The sequence below is a fragment of the Petaurus breviceps genome, unplaced genomic scaffold (assembly GCF_028583685.1).
Source record: "Petaurus breviceps papuanus isolate PSGF00001 unplaced genomic scaffold, PetGlider_PUasm1.0 138, whole genome shotgun sequence".
NCBI classification, from domain to species: domain Eukaryota; kingdom Metazoa; phylum Chordata; class Mammalia; order Diprotodontia; family Petauridae; genus Petaurus; species Petaurus breviceps.
In genome coordinates, this window is record NW_027185694.1 from 10,106,632 (window position 1) to 10,124,137 (window position 17,506).

Below are 17,506 nucleotides of genomic sequence, written 5' to 3' on the forward strand. Positions count from 1 at the left end.
GTAAGCAAATGCCTCAATTGTTTACCTTTTTCTAATCATAGAGAAAATAAAAAGCATATAAAATACAGCGCTTAAATTTTGAAGATTATTTCAAAAATTTAGCTTTCATTTTAGAAAATATGCAATTGACAATTCAAAATAATTTACTAAAGCAAAATCACCTGCAATTTATTCAATTCAATGCCTATATCTTGTAGCGTAACATCCAAATCCATTTTTGGTGTAGAAAAATCTAAATCTGCGCGGTGATTCATGCGGAGTTTGGCTTGAGCTGATATGGGACGGAATACTAAAAAAAAAAAATGACAGATTAAAATAAATTGCGAAAACAGGTAAATCACCTCAGTTTTAGAAAGCCTCTTTTTCCATTGTGATTTCAACCCTCAAAACACTAAAAATGAAAATGGTTTACAATATATTTTCCCCCCTTTTCCCACTTATAACTCTTGGACATTGAGAAAAATAGTTTACACCAGAGGTCTCAAGTTTATATCCAAAGCCTCTTGAACAAAAAGCTCCAGAGAACACTGGCAACTAGATTAAAATGTAACTGGGAAATTTTGAATGAAATAAATAAAAATACAATACAATCTCAGTAACATTAACTTTTATGGTTTTCTACCTCAATTTGCGGCCTAGAGAAATCAATTCCTATTTGAGTTTGACACACTGGTTTATACTTTCTTTATCAGATTATAATTATAAAATGCTTCCACGGATATTGCAAATATTAATAACATTTTATACTACACCTAAGAGAAATCTGCCTAAGGTCATGGAGCTAATAAGTAACTTTATCAGGACTTAAACCCATGTCTTCTGACTTCAACTGTTCTCTCTACTTACTGGTCAAACTGCAGTATCTCTCAATCAAACTTTAGAAAATTCTTAAAGCTCGAAGGTATCTAAAAGATATTCTAATTAATTTCTGATGATTTTTTTATCTTTTCTTTTTAATCCCCATAATATATGATCTCCCTTTACTAAATATTATAAGGATCAGCTAAATCACATATTATTCTTTTTTGGAGGGCAACTGGGGTTAAATGACTTGCCTAAGGTCACACGGCTAGTATTTGTGTTAAGTGTCTGAGGCCAAATTTGAACTCAGGTCCTCCTGACTCCAGGGCCGGTGCTCTGTTCACTGTACCACCTAGCTGCCCCCTGAATCACATATTAATGAGAAATGAAGAAAAATATAAAATATACTGAAATTCCAAAACAAGAAATAAATCAAATCATTATATGTTTGTGCAAGGTACTGTGGTAGGCACTAGAGATACTAAGACAAAAGCAAAATAGTCTTTGCCTTTAAAGATCTTTTTTTCTCCTGGGGGAAACAAGTTGTATATAGTAGGTAAGTAAATAAAAATAATGTACAAGTAATTTAGAGAGATAGAAGGAGAATGCTGACAACTGAAAGCCTTGTGAAGATGCTGACACTTCAGCTGAGGCTCAAAGGGAGTCAGAGATTTCCAGAGTTAGAAGAAAGAGATGACTAAAGCATTTGGGCCTGTGCAAAGGCATAGAGGTGGGAGGTGAAATAGGAGAGGGAAGACCCAGTAGTACCACTTAATTGAAAGAAAGCATCTGAGAAGCAATATAAATCAGTTTGGAAAAACAGGTTGGATTATCACAGTTGCGGGCATGCTAAAATATAAGATGACATTTATATGTAATCCTTAATTAACTATTCATATACTAGATATCTCCTTAAAACCAAATATCATGATCTAAAAGTGGAAATAGGAAGAAGTCTATATCCAGGCTGCTGAATTATTTCAGGTTAGTAACTTTAGTCAGTCCAACTCAAAAACTGAGTTAGCCATCATCAACAATAAACCACCAATAATAAACACTTCTTGAATGTCCACAGAGCATAATAATATCAATGTAACACCTATATTTTTCCTTATATCTAGAATATTTCCCCATATTCCCCAATAGCAAGCTAAATAGTAACAAAGAGGAAGTTAAAATGAAAGTTTTTTTCAGAATAATCTAATAGGAAATAATAAGAAATTTAATATGAAATCTCTTTAAGTTATCATTTGAAGCCATTTAAAACTTAATGGTCATTAAAATCTTGAAAAAAGGAATTATTACTCACCAAAATCATAACCTTCTGGGACAATGTCTTTATGGACAATTCCATACTTTAAATTTTCCTATTAAAAGACAAAATTAGTTTTATTTATGGTTAACACCAACATTGTAAAATAATCTGACATTCTGCTATTTGCTCATACCATGACCTTTATGGTAAAAACATCTTTTTTTTACAATCAAACACAAATTCAGTTGTAATACAAGACATTTAGCATTGGCAAAATAAGAGTGGTAAATTTAAAATAATCCTTCAAAAGTGAGTTTAAAAAATTGTTAAAAATTAATTCTCATTCAGATAACTGGGTTCACTGAGCTCTCCTGACACATTTTCTCTAGAAAGCAACTAAACAAAAAATAATATAGATAAATGCTATAATGCAAACATTTTTCAAAATAAAATATCCAGTCATATGCATACATAAGTGCTTTATATATAGCCATCAAGTAGTCTTCCTAAATCCTCCTCCAAAACAAAATATAAAAAGTAGTCTTGGTTCTTGAAGGTTATACCAGCCAAATGTATGCTCTGCCTGGTCTTACCAAGTAAGAAAGTTTTCAAGTGTAGGACTAATGACGAACATGCCTTGATTATGAGGACCAACTCAGCTTAATTTGGAAAGGCTCATGGACATATTAAGTAATGGATGATGAATTTTTGGTCCCAACAAATCTCATCTATAAAGTTATAGAGTGATTATTCCTTAGTATATAAGAGCACCCATACTGAAAAATAATCATAAATTTTTAATCAAATGAATTAAGCAAAGATAGATGACATTAAAATATACTTACCAAAGATGTCTTACGATCACCATATTTGTGAAACATCTTAGATTTCACATTCCAATAGCCAAAAAGGTTATCTAAACATATTAGCTGAAAATAAAACAAGTCAATAAGGTTTCAATGTATTGTTTGAAGTTCTCTTAATTATAACTTTTAATGTGAATTTTCAATAATCAAGTGAGCAGTAATCATGTATTTGAACAAATGATAATAAGATTTAAATCACAATCACTTCTCTACAAAGTATTATTTTCCCTTCTTAAAACAAACAAAAAAGATTCTCTAGCCACATGTCAAGATGTGAAGATGAAAGTTAATATTATCTATACTTTACCTTACAGAACACATTCTTAGCTGCATCATGTACACTAGGTTTCCAATCTTGATCAGTTGTCTAAAAAAAAGAAACAGTCACAAGCGAAATCAAAGTTTATTGAAGGGCTTAACAACAGTCTACATTTATAGCACTAGAACTATAAAATAGCTCTATACACTTTTGCATGTATTTCATTTAATGTACAAAACAATCTATAATTTACAAACTGAAATTATTAACATCTCCACTTTACAGATGCGGAATCTGAGACATAAATAGGTTATGTAAGTTGTCAGAGACAGTAGTCAAGTCATCATCAACCACATATAAATTAATCGAGGAAAAACAGCATTGAAAGTCCTAATCAGCACACCTCAGAGAGGTCATCTAGACAAGTCAAAGGGAAACAGGAAACAACTTTACATATTAAGAGTAAGACCAAGAATCACTTAAGAAAAAACTTTAATGAACCACAGCTTCCAAGTCTATAAACTAGTCAAAAATTCAAAATAAGGGAGCTTTTCAGCTGTTTGCACTGAGAACTTGGAGTTGACAAGAAACAAAACAACAACAAAAAAGGAAAACATACAACTTGGAGAAGGGCACTTGTTGGCACAATGATCTAAAGCCTCCTAATTCTCAGTTTTGTTTCCCCTCAGGATGTCATGGCAGGGAGACCTAGGCTTTGATAGTATGTGGACAGGATTTTCTTCAGATCATACAGCTATTCAAAACCAAAACTTCTATCTTTTGCTAAACCCACTGACACTGTTATTTTTTTTAATTGACATATGAGTATAAATTAAGAGTAGCACATGTGTGGCACTATTAAGTACTTTATGTTTTATGATAGTAAACTATATGGGAACACCGTTTGAACTTATACAATAATGCTCCCTATTTTCAAAATTCCTCATTAGGTCATATATCCAATTTTAAATAAACTTCAATTCCAAGTACAAAGTAACAACAAAAATGTCACTGAATCTGGAGCCGAAAGACTTCAGTTCAAATGCCTTCTCTGTCACTTCTTATCTATGTGCTTGGGAGCAAACTATGTCATGTATCTATATTTCAGTTAAAATTAATCTGAAAATAGCCGGATTAGATGATCTCCAAGGTACCCTCTAATTCAAATTCAATGATCAGCATTCTTGCCATTTCTTTAAAAAAATAATTCTAGGCATTCACCTCAATTTCTTTAAAAAAAAAAAAAAACAGAAACAGGACCTCCGCCCGGCTCCGGCTCACACCACTTCCAATTCATGTAAAAGGGGACTCTGAACAAACTTTGGAGCTGCAGAACCCACAAAATGACACAAAGAAGCTAACCTCACGCTGAGGTCAGCCCGGCAGGCTGGCAGGAATCGCCAGCAGTGCTCTGGGAGCAAAGCCCAGCCAGGCAGAGTCAGAGGCTTTAGCCCCAGGGTGGGCCTTACCAACCACCTGCTGGAGGGACTTCAGATCACCAGCAGCTGTGGCCGTTTCCAGAATTATCAACACAGACACTAAGGACAAAGTGAGAGGTCAGAGCAGTGTGGACTTTGGGATCCATCAGTTGGGAGTGTGGTGGCCTCTTCTCCTGGGGCGAGAAGATGCTGAGGTGCCGCAGCACAGCCCCTGCCACATGGCAACTTCAGCTCCTGGCCTACAGAGTGTAGGGGGACCAAGCACCAGTCTGAGGGGTAATCGCTCTTGCTTTAACCTGCTTGTATCTGGACTGCGGTCTATGGTGCAGGTCCTGGGGTGTGTGACCAGCTTGTCAGAGCATGTGGAGGCCTCAGCGAGGGCACCCATCTAATACTGCCAGCAGAAAATCCCAGCATTTGGAACAAAGCTCCCCTGTCTGGTGGCAGAGTCCTACTGTGGCAGGAAGCCCAGGGATCAAATGACACAGGGGCAACATAAGCAGGCAAAGAAAGCAAAGCAAACAGAAGATTCCAACTTTACACTCCTATTTTGGGGACAAAAAGGAGCAAAGCATGGAACAGGAGGAAGACAGTGAAATTAGAACTCCTGCACCAAAAGCTTCAAAGGAAAATACGAGCTAGTTACAGGCCATTGAGGACCTTAAGAAGCAGATAAGAGAAGTGGAGGAAAAATTGGGAAGAGAAATGAGAAAAATTCAAGAAAACTATGAAATGAGAGTCAACAGCCTGACTGAGGAAAATAACACCTTAAAAAATAGACTAACTCAAATGGCAAAAGAGGTTCAAAAAGGCAATGAGGAGAATGCCTTAAAAAGCCAGATGGAAATAGAATCTCAAAAGCTCACTGAAGAGAATCATTCCTTCAAAATTAGATTGGAGCAAATGGAAGCTAATGACTTTACGAAAAATCAAGATACTATTAAACAAATTCAAACAAATGAAAAAATAGAAGGCAATGTGAAATATCTCATTGGAAAAACCAATGACCTGGAAAATAGATCCAGGATAGATCATTTTAAAATTATTGGACTACCTGAAAGCCATGATCAAAAAAAGAACCTAGAAATCATCCTTCAAGAAATTCTCAAGGAAAACTGCCCTGATGTTTTCGAACCAGAGGGCAAAATAGAGGTTGAAAGAATCCACCGATTACCTCCTGAAAAAGATCCCAAAAAGAAAACTCCTAGGAATATTATAGCCAGGTTCCGGAGTTCCCAGATCAAGGAGAAAAATATTACAAGCTGTCAAGAAGAAACAATTTGAGTATCGTGGAAACACAATCAAGATAATACAAGATCTAGCAGCTTCTACATAAAAGGATAGAAGGGCTTGGAATATAATATTCAGGAGGTCAAAGAAGCTAGGATTAAAACCAAGAATCATCTATCCAGAAAAACTGAGTATCATGTTTCAGGAGAAAATATGGTCATTCAATGGAATAGAGGACTTTCAAGCATTTTTGATGAAAAAACCAGAGTTGAATAGAAAATGTGACATTCAGATACAAGAAGCAAGAGAAGCATGAGAAGGTAAACAGGGAAAAGAAATCATAAGCAACTTATTCAAAGTTGAACTACTTACATTCCTACATGGAAAAACGATAATTGTAACTTATGAAACTTTTCTCAGTGTGAAGGGAATAGAAAGGTGTGTGTGTGTGTGTGTGTGTGTGTGTGTGTGTGTGTACAGGTATACATAGAGGAGGGTACAGGACCAATTGAATAGGAAGTAATGATACTTAAAAGGTGAAATTAAGAGATGAGAGAGGAATATAATGATAGGAAATGGAGAAAGATAGAATGGGGTAAATTATCTCATATAAAAGAGGCAAGGGAAAACTGTTACAATGGAGGGGAAGAACAGCAAAGTAAAAGGGAATGAGTCAACTTTATTCTCATTGAAAAGAATTAGGAAGGGAATGACATACACACTAAATACGGTATCTCACCCTACAGGAGATTAGGGGGGAATGGGATGAGAGGGGGGATGATGAAAGGCAGGGCAGGCTTGGGGGGGAGGAAGTTGGAAGCACCCACTTTTGAAAAGGAACAGGATTAAAGTAGAGAATAGAACTAGTGCAAGGTGGGATAGGATGGAAGGAAACATAGTCAGTATTTCACAATATATCCATTATGGAAATGTTTTGTGTAGCTACCCATGTACAACCTATATTAAATTGCTTATCTTCCCAGTAAGGGTGGGTGACATAATGGAAATAAAACTTATAAGAATATAAGTCGCCTTTCCCCCAAGATGGCGCCGAAGGTGAAGAAGGAAGCTGTTGTCCACTCCAAGACAGAAGCCAAGTCCAAGGCCTTGAAGGCCAAGAAGACGGTGCTGAAGGGTGTCCATAGCCACAAAAAGAAGAAGATCCAAAAATCCTCCACCTTCCGGCGACCCAAGACACTGAGGCTTCGAAGGCAACCCAAATACCCTCAGAAGAGTGCCCCTCAGAGAAACAAGCTCGATCACTATGCCATCAAGTTTCCCTTGACCACTGAGTCTGCTAGGAAAAAGATTGAGGACAACACCACCCTAGTCTTCATTGTGGATGTCAAGGCCAACAAGCAGATCAAGCAGGCCGTAAAGAAGCTGTATGACATTGAAGTGGCCAAGGTCAACACACTGATCCGGCCTGATGGAGAGAAGAAGGCCTATGTCCGTCTTGCTCCAGACTATGATGCTTTAGATGTTGCCAACAAAATTGGAATCATCTAACTTGCTGTGTCCCATTCCACCCACAATAAAAAGTTTTCCAGAATTAAAAAAAAAAAAAGAATATAAGTCATTCCCCAATTGATAAATGATCAAAGGGTATGAACAGGCAATTTTCAGAGGAAAAAATTAAAGAGATCTATAAGCACATGAAAAAATGCTCTAAATAACAACTGATTAGAGAAATGCAAATCAAAACAACTCTTAAGTATCATATCTTGCCCGTCAGATTGGCTAACATAAAACAGGAAAATTATAAATGCTGGAAAAAATACGAGAAAATTGGAATACTAATGAATTGTTGGTGAAGTTGTGAACTGATGATCTAACCATTCTCGAAAGTATTTTGGAACTATACCCAAAGGGCTATAAAAATGTGCATACCCTTTGACCCAGCAATACCAATTTTAGGGCTGTATCCCAAAGAGATCATAGAAATCAGGAAAGGATCCATATGTACAAAAATATTTACAATAGCTCTTTTTGTGGTGGCAAAGAATTGGAAATCAAGAAGATGCCCATCAATTAGGAAATAGCTAAACAAATTGTGGCATATGAATGTAATGGAATACTATTGTGGCATAAGAAATGAGGGGCAGACAGACTTCATAATAACCTGGAAAGACTTAAGTGAACTGATGCTGAGTGAGGGGAGTAGAACCAGGAGAACATTGCACACAATTACAGAAACATTGCATCTATGAAGACTAACTCTGATAGACTTGGCTCTTCTCAGCAATGCAAGGCTCTAAGATGACTCCAAAAGACTCATGATGGAAAAGACTATCGACATCCAGAGAAAGAATTACGGAGTCTGAATGTAGATGGAAGCAAACTATTTGATCTCTCTTTTTTTTTGTTTCTTCTTCCTCGTGGTTCATGCCATTGGTTATAATTCTTCTTTATAACTTGACTATTGTGAAAATACATTTAATGTAAAGGTACATGTAGAACATATATCAGATTACATGCCATCTTGGGGGGAGAGGGAGAAAATATGGAACTCAAAAACTTGTGGAACTGAATGTTGTAAACTAAAAATATAATAGGAAAAAAACAAAAAAAGAATAGGGTAGTATAAGGCTATGTATGTTTGATGATTATCTCATTTATGATAAAATAATTTCATATGACAGTCAGTTTGGTCGATTTGCAAAGACTGTTCCACCAAACTTTTTCTGCATCACATTTTATAAAGTAGATGTGTTATTGCAGAAATGAACAGACAGTCCAAACACAGAATTTAATTTTTTTTGGATCCGATATTTCTACCATTATTGATAGAGCACATAAATGGATTCTAGATGAATCTACATGTTTCAATCCATCAGCTAAAAATGTGTTACATACTGTAAACATGGCAATATTTAATACAGTATTTACTCTAAAATATTTTCATGTCATGATCACATTTTTAATACCTGAAACTGAATTTATACATGTAAGAGAATTACTAGCAACTGTTGCTTCACTTGACAATTGGGGACTGTAGAGAAAAAAACCATACTTTGTTATTTCAGAAACATCATCAAAGGAAAGTTAAAGCTTGTCTTTGAATGGCTCAGAGTATCCTCTTTTGTATCCATATTCAAACGGAAGATTGACACAGAAAATAAACAGGGTCCCTTCTAATTTACAGGATTCTTTTAAAAATCAGTTTAAGAATCTTGGGGAAAGTGTCTGATATGAAGAATAAAAAAAATTACTGCAAAATAAACTGAATGGACAAAGGGTCTCCAAGACTGTCCATTCAGAGCTCGCCAGGCTGGATTAGTCCTGTTTAGGCTGCAGCTGCCTTTTCCAGGCTTCATTCAAGTAAAGGAGTCATTTGTAGTTGATGATAAGGAGAAAGAAGTTCAGCGTGTATGTGAAAAAACAAAGAATGTGAGGCAGCTAGGTGGCGCAGTGAATAGAGCACCGGCCCTGGAGTCAGGGGCACCTAAGTTCAAATCTGGGCTCAGACACAACACAAAAATTAGCCGTGTGACCTTGGGCAAGTCACTGAACTCCAGTTGCCCTGCAAAAAAAAAAAAATGCAAAATTCCTTCAGCACAAAGTACAGAATGTACACCAGGTACAGGGACCCTACCACAGACACTATCGAGGAGGTCATGAGGATTAAAGCTGCGATTGCACTGGCCATCATGCCAAGTAACAGCTGTAACATATAAAACATAAGTCCAAAAACACTGTTTTGTTGGTTTTTGGCACTGTCCTTTACAAAGATGGACCCCAAAAGCCCAAATCCTTGACCCCATCTGGAGTAGAGGGCGGCAGAGCAGAGCACCCAGCACCACAGGTCGCCCAGGGCCTGCGCCTCAGGGTCCTGTTCCTTTCTCGCACTCTATATTGCAGGCCTACAGCGAGAGCAGGATGCCGGCACACCTGCAGCACGGGCACAGCTATCTTCTGCCCCCAATCCTCTTCCTCGGCCACCACCTCAGCTGCCACCGCCCGCCAGGCCGCTCCAGCCTCAGGCTGACCCCAGCACCAGCACCAGAGCCGGCCCCAGCCCCCCAGAATTTAACTCTTAACCGACTTGTTTGTATTAGTAAAGTTGGCCATGGCAAGTATGGAAAAACCCATCAATTATGCTTACATTTTTTTTTCTCCTACCATTTGAGAAAACATTGTAAGGTATGAGCTAGGGCCCAAATAAAAGTAACAATTAATTCTTTTAGATGTCTTTGTTATTTCTCTTCTCCATCTGAATTCTGGATGAGGTAACACTTGATTTGCCTTCTTTAGCCCATTTATTTCAAGTCTGTGTCTTGGATTTCATTTGGATTGACTAAAAAGTCTGGTGAGGCTATTCACTAAGATGGCATTGTTTAAAACAAATAAAAATGGAAAAGGCTAGTTTACTTCTAAAGACTAATCAAAGGCACCTTGTTTTGTATTAAAATTGGCACAGTTCAAGGGTGGAGGAGGAAAAAATTTCTGTTTAAAATTGGACAAATCTTTTTAAGAGAAATAAATGCATCACCAGTTGGTTTTTATCTGTAGTGTGTTTAAAACTTTATTATCTTTACAGCATTTTGACCATTGAAATTAAATCCAGGGGCAGTTAGGTGGCGCAGTTGAATAGAGCACCGGCCCTGGAGTCAGGAAGATCTGAGTTCAAATAGGGCTGTGAGGGATAACTTGCAGTGAAGTTTCCCCATTCTGAACATCCTATATACATTCTTATACTTCGTAACTAAGTTCAGTATCGTTTCCTCATTTAAAAATATATATATAGGTCACTGTGTATTTTAAGGCAATGTAAGAGCTATTGAGTATTAATACAATTGACTGGATTAACTATTGAGACCAAATTAGAAGTGTTTTAAGTTTGGGGAAAAGAATGGTAGTGTCAGAGTTAGCAAAGGGTTAAGTTTCTACAGAACTGCAGGAATTGTTGAAACAAGACTACTGACAAAAAGTTCCAGACAGTACCTTGGGAAGAGTTGAGGCAGTAGCCCTGGGAAGGAGCTGGGTTCCCAGAGAACTCCTAGATAATACTATAAATGAAATAATGTAGAATAAAAGGAGCTGGCAGCAGCAGGGGGATTTGACCAATCAGAAAGCAGACAGCGGCCTTGGGACACTCAAGCGCAGATAAGGACACATCTAGGTTGAAATGAAGGGGGTTCAGTATTCTGTGGTTGTTACTGCGCTTGCTTAGTGGACCTCATGTATTATGTATGTTATAAAATTAGAGCCTCATTATTAATAATTATGGTAATGAATTGAGATTGCTTTGTGCCAATTGGCTAGCATTAATGAGAAGATTGTGAGTTTGCCTTACTAACCAATGGTAAGGTGGGACAGTTGAGAGGGTGTGGAATTCCCATTTTAGGGCTTTATAATCATGCTTTTTACCTTCTGCATGGAGTTTCTCCCTTCTGTCCCTTTGTCAGATTGGGGATGCCTTTTCTAGCGAGATCAAAATAAACTCTTTTCTACTTAGTACTTTAAGAAGCCTCTAAGTTTAATTTGGGCAAGGATCTTTACTGTCCCACAGAGGGCCAGACACTTAACACTTACTAGGCGTATGGCCTTGGGCAAGTCACTTAACCCCAATTGCCCTGTCTTCCCCCCTCCAAAAAGAAAAAGAAAAAAACAAGAAAAATCCATCTCTGCCCTATTACTTCTCAAGTAGCTGTGAAATCAACTGTTCTTGGAATCCTCCTAAAATAAAAATGGCTAGAGCTTGTTATCATAAGATGGTACAAGGCATTCTTTACGGATAACCCTGCTAAAGATTTGGGGTCTTAGTCTCCCAAACTCTGAATGAACAAAAACGGATCAACATGTAATCTGAAAAGGATTTCAACTATTAACAGTTGCAGTTCTGTGAAGATAAATGTTGCTTTAAAAGCTTTATACAGTTTAGAGTTTTGGAAATAAATACAGGCTTAATTTTTCTTAAGTTTAATGAAAACTGGCTCAAAATATTTGTAAATGGGATCAAGAGCAAAAATTCATAGACTTGCACTGTGAAAAATGGAGCAAGTTAAGCTTGCTGTAGCAGAGCACTAACAGTAAATGGAAGACCACCATTCAGATTCTTTCAACAAATTGAACCATTTGATGAAATGATTGGTATGTGCTGAGCCAAAGTGATTCTGCATTCTTCATTAATTTAGTTAATAGCCCTTTGTAACATTATATACAGTTTACAATACGTGTATAAGCTAAAGTTACAAACATTTTGTGCAAAAAAAACTCTCACAAAACTGAAAAAAAAAATAGCAGTATCTTTAGAATCTAATATCTGTTCTTCAATAAAAGAGACAATACCACAATGACTGAGAGTAGTTAGGAAGACCTGGAGTCGAGCCCCATCCCCTGCACTATACTGGATATGTGACCCTGGGCAGGTCCCCTCACCGGTCAGTTCCCCAGGACAATGTCTAAGATTCAAAATCACATTTTCTAAGTGATGATCTGGAGGTGGAGAGTTCTTTAAAAGGTGTTCCTGATATCAATAAAATCACAAGTCTAGTACAGACCCCCCAAAAAAAGAGGTTTTTGTCATTTCTATGACAAGGTACAAAGATTACATACAACAAGTTCATAAACATCACCTCAACTTGAGAGGCAAGGAAAAAACAACTATTGAAATACTGTTCATATATATGAAATATAAAAGCTAACAGTATTCAAAAATATTTCCAGTGAAGAAAACCTACTGAGTTGATAAAGAAAATAAAGAATCCATGAAATTTAGTATCAGAAAATATTTATATAACTAAATTGACTATGTGACAGCTACATAACCATGCACATCAGTGATAAATGAAATCTGTAGAAAATCCAAAAAATATACCATTAACATGACTGTTTGAATGACATTTCTCTGTAGTAAATTTATCCACATAGAAAGCCTTGGCAGAAAGGTCTTCAAAGGCATATCAAAATACCTTATATCTGTAAATCTTCCAAATAGTTTTTACATACTCAATATTTAATTACAAATATAACTAGTTTATTATTTATGATTGTGGTACTTCTCTAAGACTGCTTAGTAATTCCAAGCACCTTAATAATTCCTGATCCACATTTTTGCCTCAAAACATTTCTATAATTATTATATTTATATGAAATCTAATTATATTATGATTGCCAAGCTTCTGCATCACACACTGATATGTTTATTCTCCTCTTGATCATGCACTCCTAAACAACCAGCAGATTTCCACGTAGCCCTAAGGATATTCAATAATTGATTAAAAATCAATCACATAAAACTTTCTCTCCTGAAAAATACAGTTGTATAACAATTGAAATCTATGGCTTACACCCTTTAAAATGTATATATTTAACAGGGAATCCACAGTGGCACAATAATAAAATTATAGAACCTAAATAAGAGAGTAAAAATCCTCTCTCTTTCTTTTAATAATTTCTGAAAACTAGAATTCCATCAGTTTCATTCTTAAATGATGGTTTCCATATTCTTCTGTATATCTGAACTAGTTTGCTAACCCTAACATTAAACTTTGTTATATCCAATTTCAGATTTTGGCAGCTAAGGGTGGGAAGTAATCAGCACATAAGAATATTTTTAGGTGTTTACATAGTTATGTTAAGCAGTTGAAATCAATCTGCTTATCTTTTCTAAAGACAAGGTACCTCCATGCTGAAATTCTGAAGAGATATCCCACAAGACAATGGTTTTTTTCGATTTGTAACCTAAAAAAAATTAAATGCAAAGAAAAATTTTAATTTTAAAGAAACATTCAATATGTTCACATTTTAAATACTGTCTACATTTTGCTTTATAGTACCCTTTTTTTTTAAAGCAATTGAGGTTAAATAACTTGCTCAAGGTTACACAGCCAATTTTTGCGTGTGTGTGTGTGTGAGTGTTAGGTATCTGCGGCCGGGAACCGATCCCAGGTCCTCCCGATGCAGGACCAGCGCTCTTACTCACTGCACCACCTAGCTGCCCATATGGTATCCTTCTTAAAAAAATATATGATGCCATTGCATTTGACTAGGGTCTTGTAGTTTTGAAAGTACTTTTAAATTCACTATTCCACTTATTTCTAAGAAGGGCTGATAATATCTCCATTTATAGATAAAGTTAGGAGATTTGCCTAAAGTTAGAAGACTAAATCAAGTGGCAAAGCCAGTACTAAAACACAGATCTTTTGACTCTTGGGCCAATTTTACTTCCAAAAAGTAAATATGACACTCTTTAAGAATATTTAAAACTTCTTGCAGTTGCTAAATTTATAACCATAATGATAATAAATGGATGTTAGAGTAACTAGAATATAAAATGAGAAACAAAGCCCCTCGTTATTAGAAATTACAAATGACAGCTATAATTGTTCAATGTAAAGGCAAACCTATAGAAAAACTTACATCATCTTCATATCGGACATGGATATTAGAAATTTTTAACTGAAGATTTTTTATTATCTGTGCGATTAGCTTTTCTGTAAAAGTATCCTGTTTCTCTTGTTGTGGATGTTCTACAAAATGCAAAGAAAAACTTTTTTTAGTTTGGGAGAAAAATGCAGTTTAGAAAAATTCATGTTGATTAAGCCACCACAAACAGAAGGTTCACATGAAGGTAACTAAACATACATATCTCTTATCAGTATTACTCAAATTTTAAAACCATTAAGAAATAATAAATACATAAGTCCATTATAATAAATTGTTAAGAGTGTGTGTGTATGTATGTGTGTGTGTGTTTGTGCACATGAATGCAATGCATTTTTAAAGAAAACTGTCTTGGCAAAGAATTAAGAGCTATAGATTTAGCATCTAAGGAATTAAGAATCTGGAATGTTTTATACTATTGTATAGCATTGGAATTTTTTTATTTAACTTGAATAATACTGAACATTTTCTGATCCTTTTTCAAATCTGACAAATGTAATATTATATGTTTAGCTATCATATAACAAAATACACTCAGATTCAAAGTACCCCTATGTGGCTAAGGCATTAATAATTATGTAAATAAAATGTTTAGCTACACTAAATTTTACATACGATTAAAGACAAAGTTGGAGGAGACCCCCAGAAAACAGTCCATCACTTTCATTTCATATAGAGTACATGTAGATATACACTACAAAGTGAGGCACATGGAGTTTAACGAACTTGTCTATAATGGTCAGTCACAGTCATAGCTAGCAAGTGTCTGAGTCAGGACTTCAGCTCAGATCTCCCTGACTCCCCCAGTCCTGAGACCTTTCCACTATGTCATGCTGCCTATTTTATCATAGATAATAAAATTTTGGAGCTGGAAGGGACCTTGGGGATCATCTAGTATAACACCTCTCCATTCCTGTCAACAACTTACAGTATAGGACACTATCCTGAGGTCCAAAAATACAAAGAAAAGTTTTTTGTTAACTTTCTCCATCAACTGAAACAGCAAACTAAAGCAGAAAACAGGCATCAGAAGAAGTTTGAGATCAATTAATGGCTCCATGTGAGTGTGCTATACCTAGAAAACAGAAACTTTAGAATGTAATGGCAAGAAAAGTACTTACCACCTTGTTTCAGCTACGTGTTTGAGCCCCTTGAGATCTGAAGGTGGAAGGAACTTGCTGATGCAACAGGAAGGGTGGGACAGGAAGGAGAATCACCATTTAAAAGAAGGTACACAAGCTGGGACTAGGCAGAACTAAGGAAAACACTTGTGGCAGCCAGCACTTTGTCTGTCTGTGCTGATGTTACTTTGTCAGATCTGTCTACTGATAGAAGCCACTGCTGTTGTTACAGAAGCCCTGAAAGAGAATTTTCTTGTTGTCTGTTTACAGAAGTCCTGGAGGAGGATTTTACTGATGTTTTCAGAGGTCCTGGGACTATACTGATGATTTGTGTTGATTTCTCACACCTTGTTTGGGGGTATATGTTGATTTCACAGGCAGAAAGTGAATTGATGGTGCCAGTAATGTGCATGAATGTTGTTTTGGCTCTGTTAAGCTTTGTCTTCCCAGAAACAGAAACTGTGAAGGACTTGAGGCGGGCTGGTCACTATGACCTTCAATATGGAATGTGAACTGGACGAGGAGCTGCATATGAAGCTGAGAGCTGCCAGCCTGTGAATCCAGCTGACAGTTGGGTGAATTCAGGCAAGAGCTAGGACCATGGAAAAGGAATGATGGAATCTGGGAGCCAGCCTGGAGCCAAGATGAAAGAACCTCTCCTTTGGTACTTAGTGCTGACTGAGAAGATCATGATATACTATGACCTAGGATTGGGAGAACTTTGTACTTTCTACCCTGTACCCCTTAAGGATAACTGAGTTAAGGATGATTGGAAGCTAGTCTCCAATCAAGAAGAAAGAAGGCTTCTGACTTTCTGACTAGATAAAGACAATGTGACTTAGGGGTGGGAGACCTTTGTACTTCGTATCCTGAATGATATCTTTTGTTTAAGAATATGTGGCCACTTTAGTGGTAAGTTATTATAACACTATGAATGCTGTACTTTGGTTTCTGTGAAAGTTTTGCTTCAGTCTACTGCTGAATAGAGAACTCATTCTACTATGTGTCAGAACCTTAGATGTATTCACCAGCAGCAGTCCTCTGGACAGCTGCTGATGTTTGACTTTACATCTAGCCTAGTGAAATATTAGTAACTGGGAAAAAGGGAACATTTTATAGTTCATGAATTTAAGGGGCTACCAAAGTATCAATCTGAGAGCAAGACTTAGAGAAACCAGAAAAAAAAAAACTTTGAGGAAAACTTTATAAGAAGGTTAAGATTTGTTCAAGACTTGGTAAGAAATATAGGTCTTAAATAAGTAGGGACCTAGGGAGGACGTTCCAAGTAGGATAAATCTAAGTAAAGTTATAAAAAAAGTTTGCATGCAAGATTGGGGGATGTTGACCAGCAGACAAGTTCAACTTCAGAAGAGAATTTATCATATGGAGAAGCAGAGAGAACTAGGACTAGAATGGCAAGCAAAGGTCAGGTTGCAGAGGGACTATGAAAACCAGATTAAGGATTTTGGCTCTAACCTGGACCTAATAAAAAGCCACTGCAGGTCTTTTAAGAAATAGGGATAGAAACATAAAAAAAGTGTTTTATTAAGACAAATAAACATATAGGAAAGGTTGGAGGTAAAAAGAGTACAGAGGCAGTAATAGAAAGACTAGTTAGAATTCACTGTAAGTAATGTAGATATGAAGAAATTATGAGCTTGACTGTGGTGGCAACAGTAGGAATGGAAATTCCAAAGGCAGACAAGAAAATTACTAAGATTTGGTGACTGCCTAGGATTTGGAGATGCTGAGGCAATTAGAGATGAGTTTTATGTCTGCCTGAACTATGGTATCATTCTCTGAGAGAGAGAAGTCTGAGAGGAAAGTAAATAGCTCTACAATCAAGGTTGTGATCTTGTGTCATGGACCCTTTTGGCAGTCTGGCGATGTCTACAGATTCCTTTTCAGAGTAATGTTTTTCAATGCATAAAATAAAATGTACAAGATTACCAAGGAAATCAATTATGCTAAAAATAAAGTTGGTTTTTTCAATTCACAGATTCTCTGTCAAGAACAGTAGAGTGAGTGCAGTTGTAGACATCAAATTTCAAGTGAGAGTCAATGAAGAAATATAACAAGTCAGAAATGAAGAACTGAAGATTAAAACAAAAAGAATGAAGACAAACATTCAGGAATCTTTGAAACTG

General features: G+C 36.4%; 1 protein-coding gene across 3 annotated transcripts in view; it reads right to left on the reverse strand.

Moving 5' to 3' along the window:
- VPS13A (vacuolar protein sorting 13 homolog A) overlaps window positions 1-17,506 on the reverse strand; it is a 308,176-nt gene that overhangs the window by 239,020 nt on the left and 51,650 nt on the right. For all 3 annotated transcript variants that reach the window (XM_069105632.1, XM_069105621.1, XM_069105624.1), the window contains 6 exons: window positions 14,215-14,324; window positions 13,477-13,536; window positions 3,230-3,289; window positions 2,902-2,985; window positions 2,111-2,168; window positions 162-289 (listed from right to left, as the gene is read on the reverse strand). In XM_069105632.1, coding sequence (XP_068961733.1) covers window positions 162-289; window positions 2,111-2,168; window positions 2,902-2,985; window positions 3,230-3,289; window positions 13,477-13,536; window positions 14,215-14,324 — 500 coding nt within the window. The remainder of the gene's footprint in view (window positions 1-161; window positions 290-2,110; window positions 2,169-2,901; window positions 2,986-3,229; window positions 3,290-13,476; window positions 13,537-14,214; window positions 14,325-17,506) is intronic.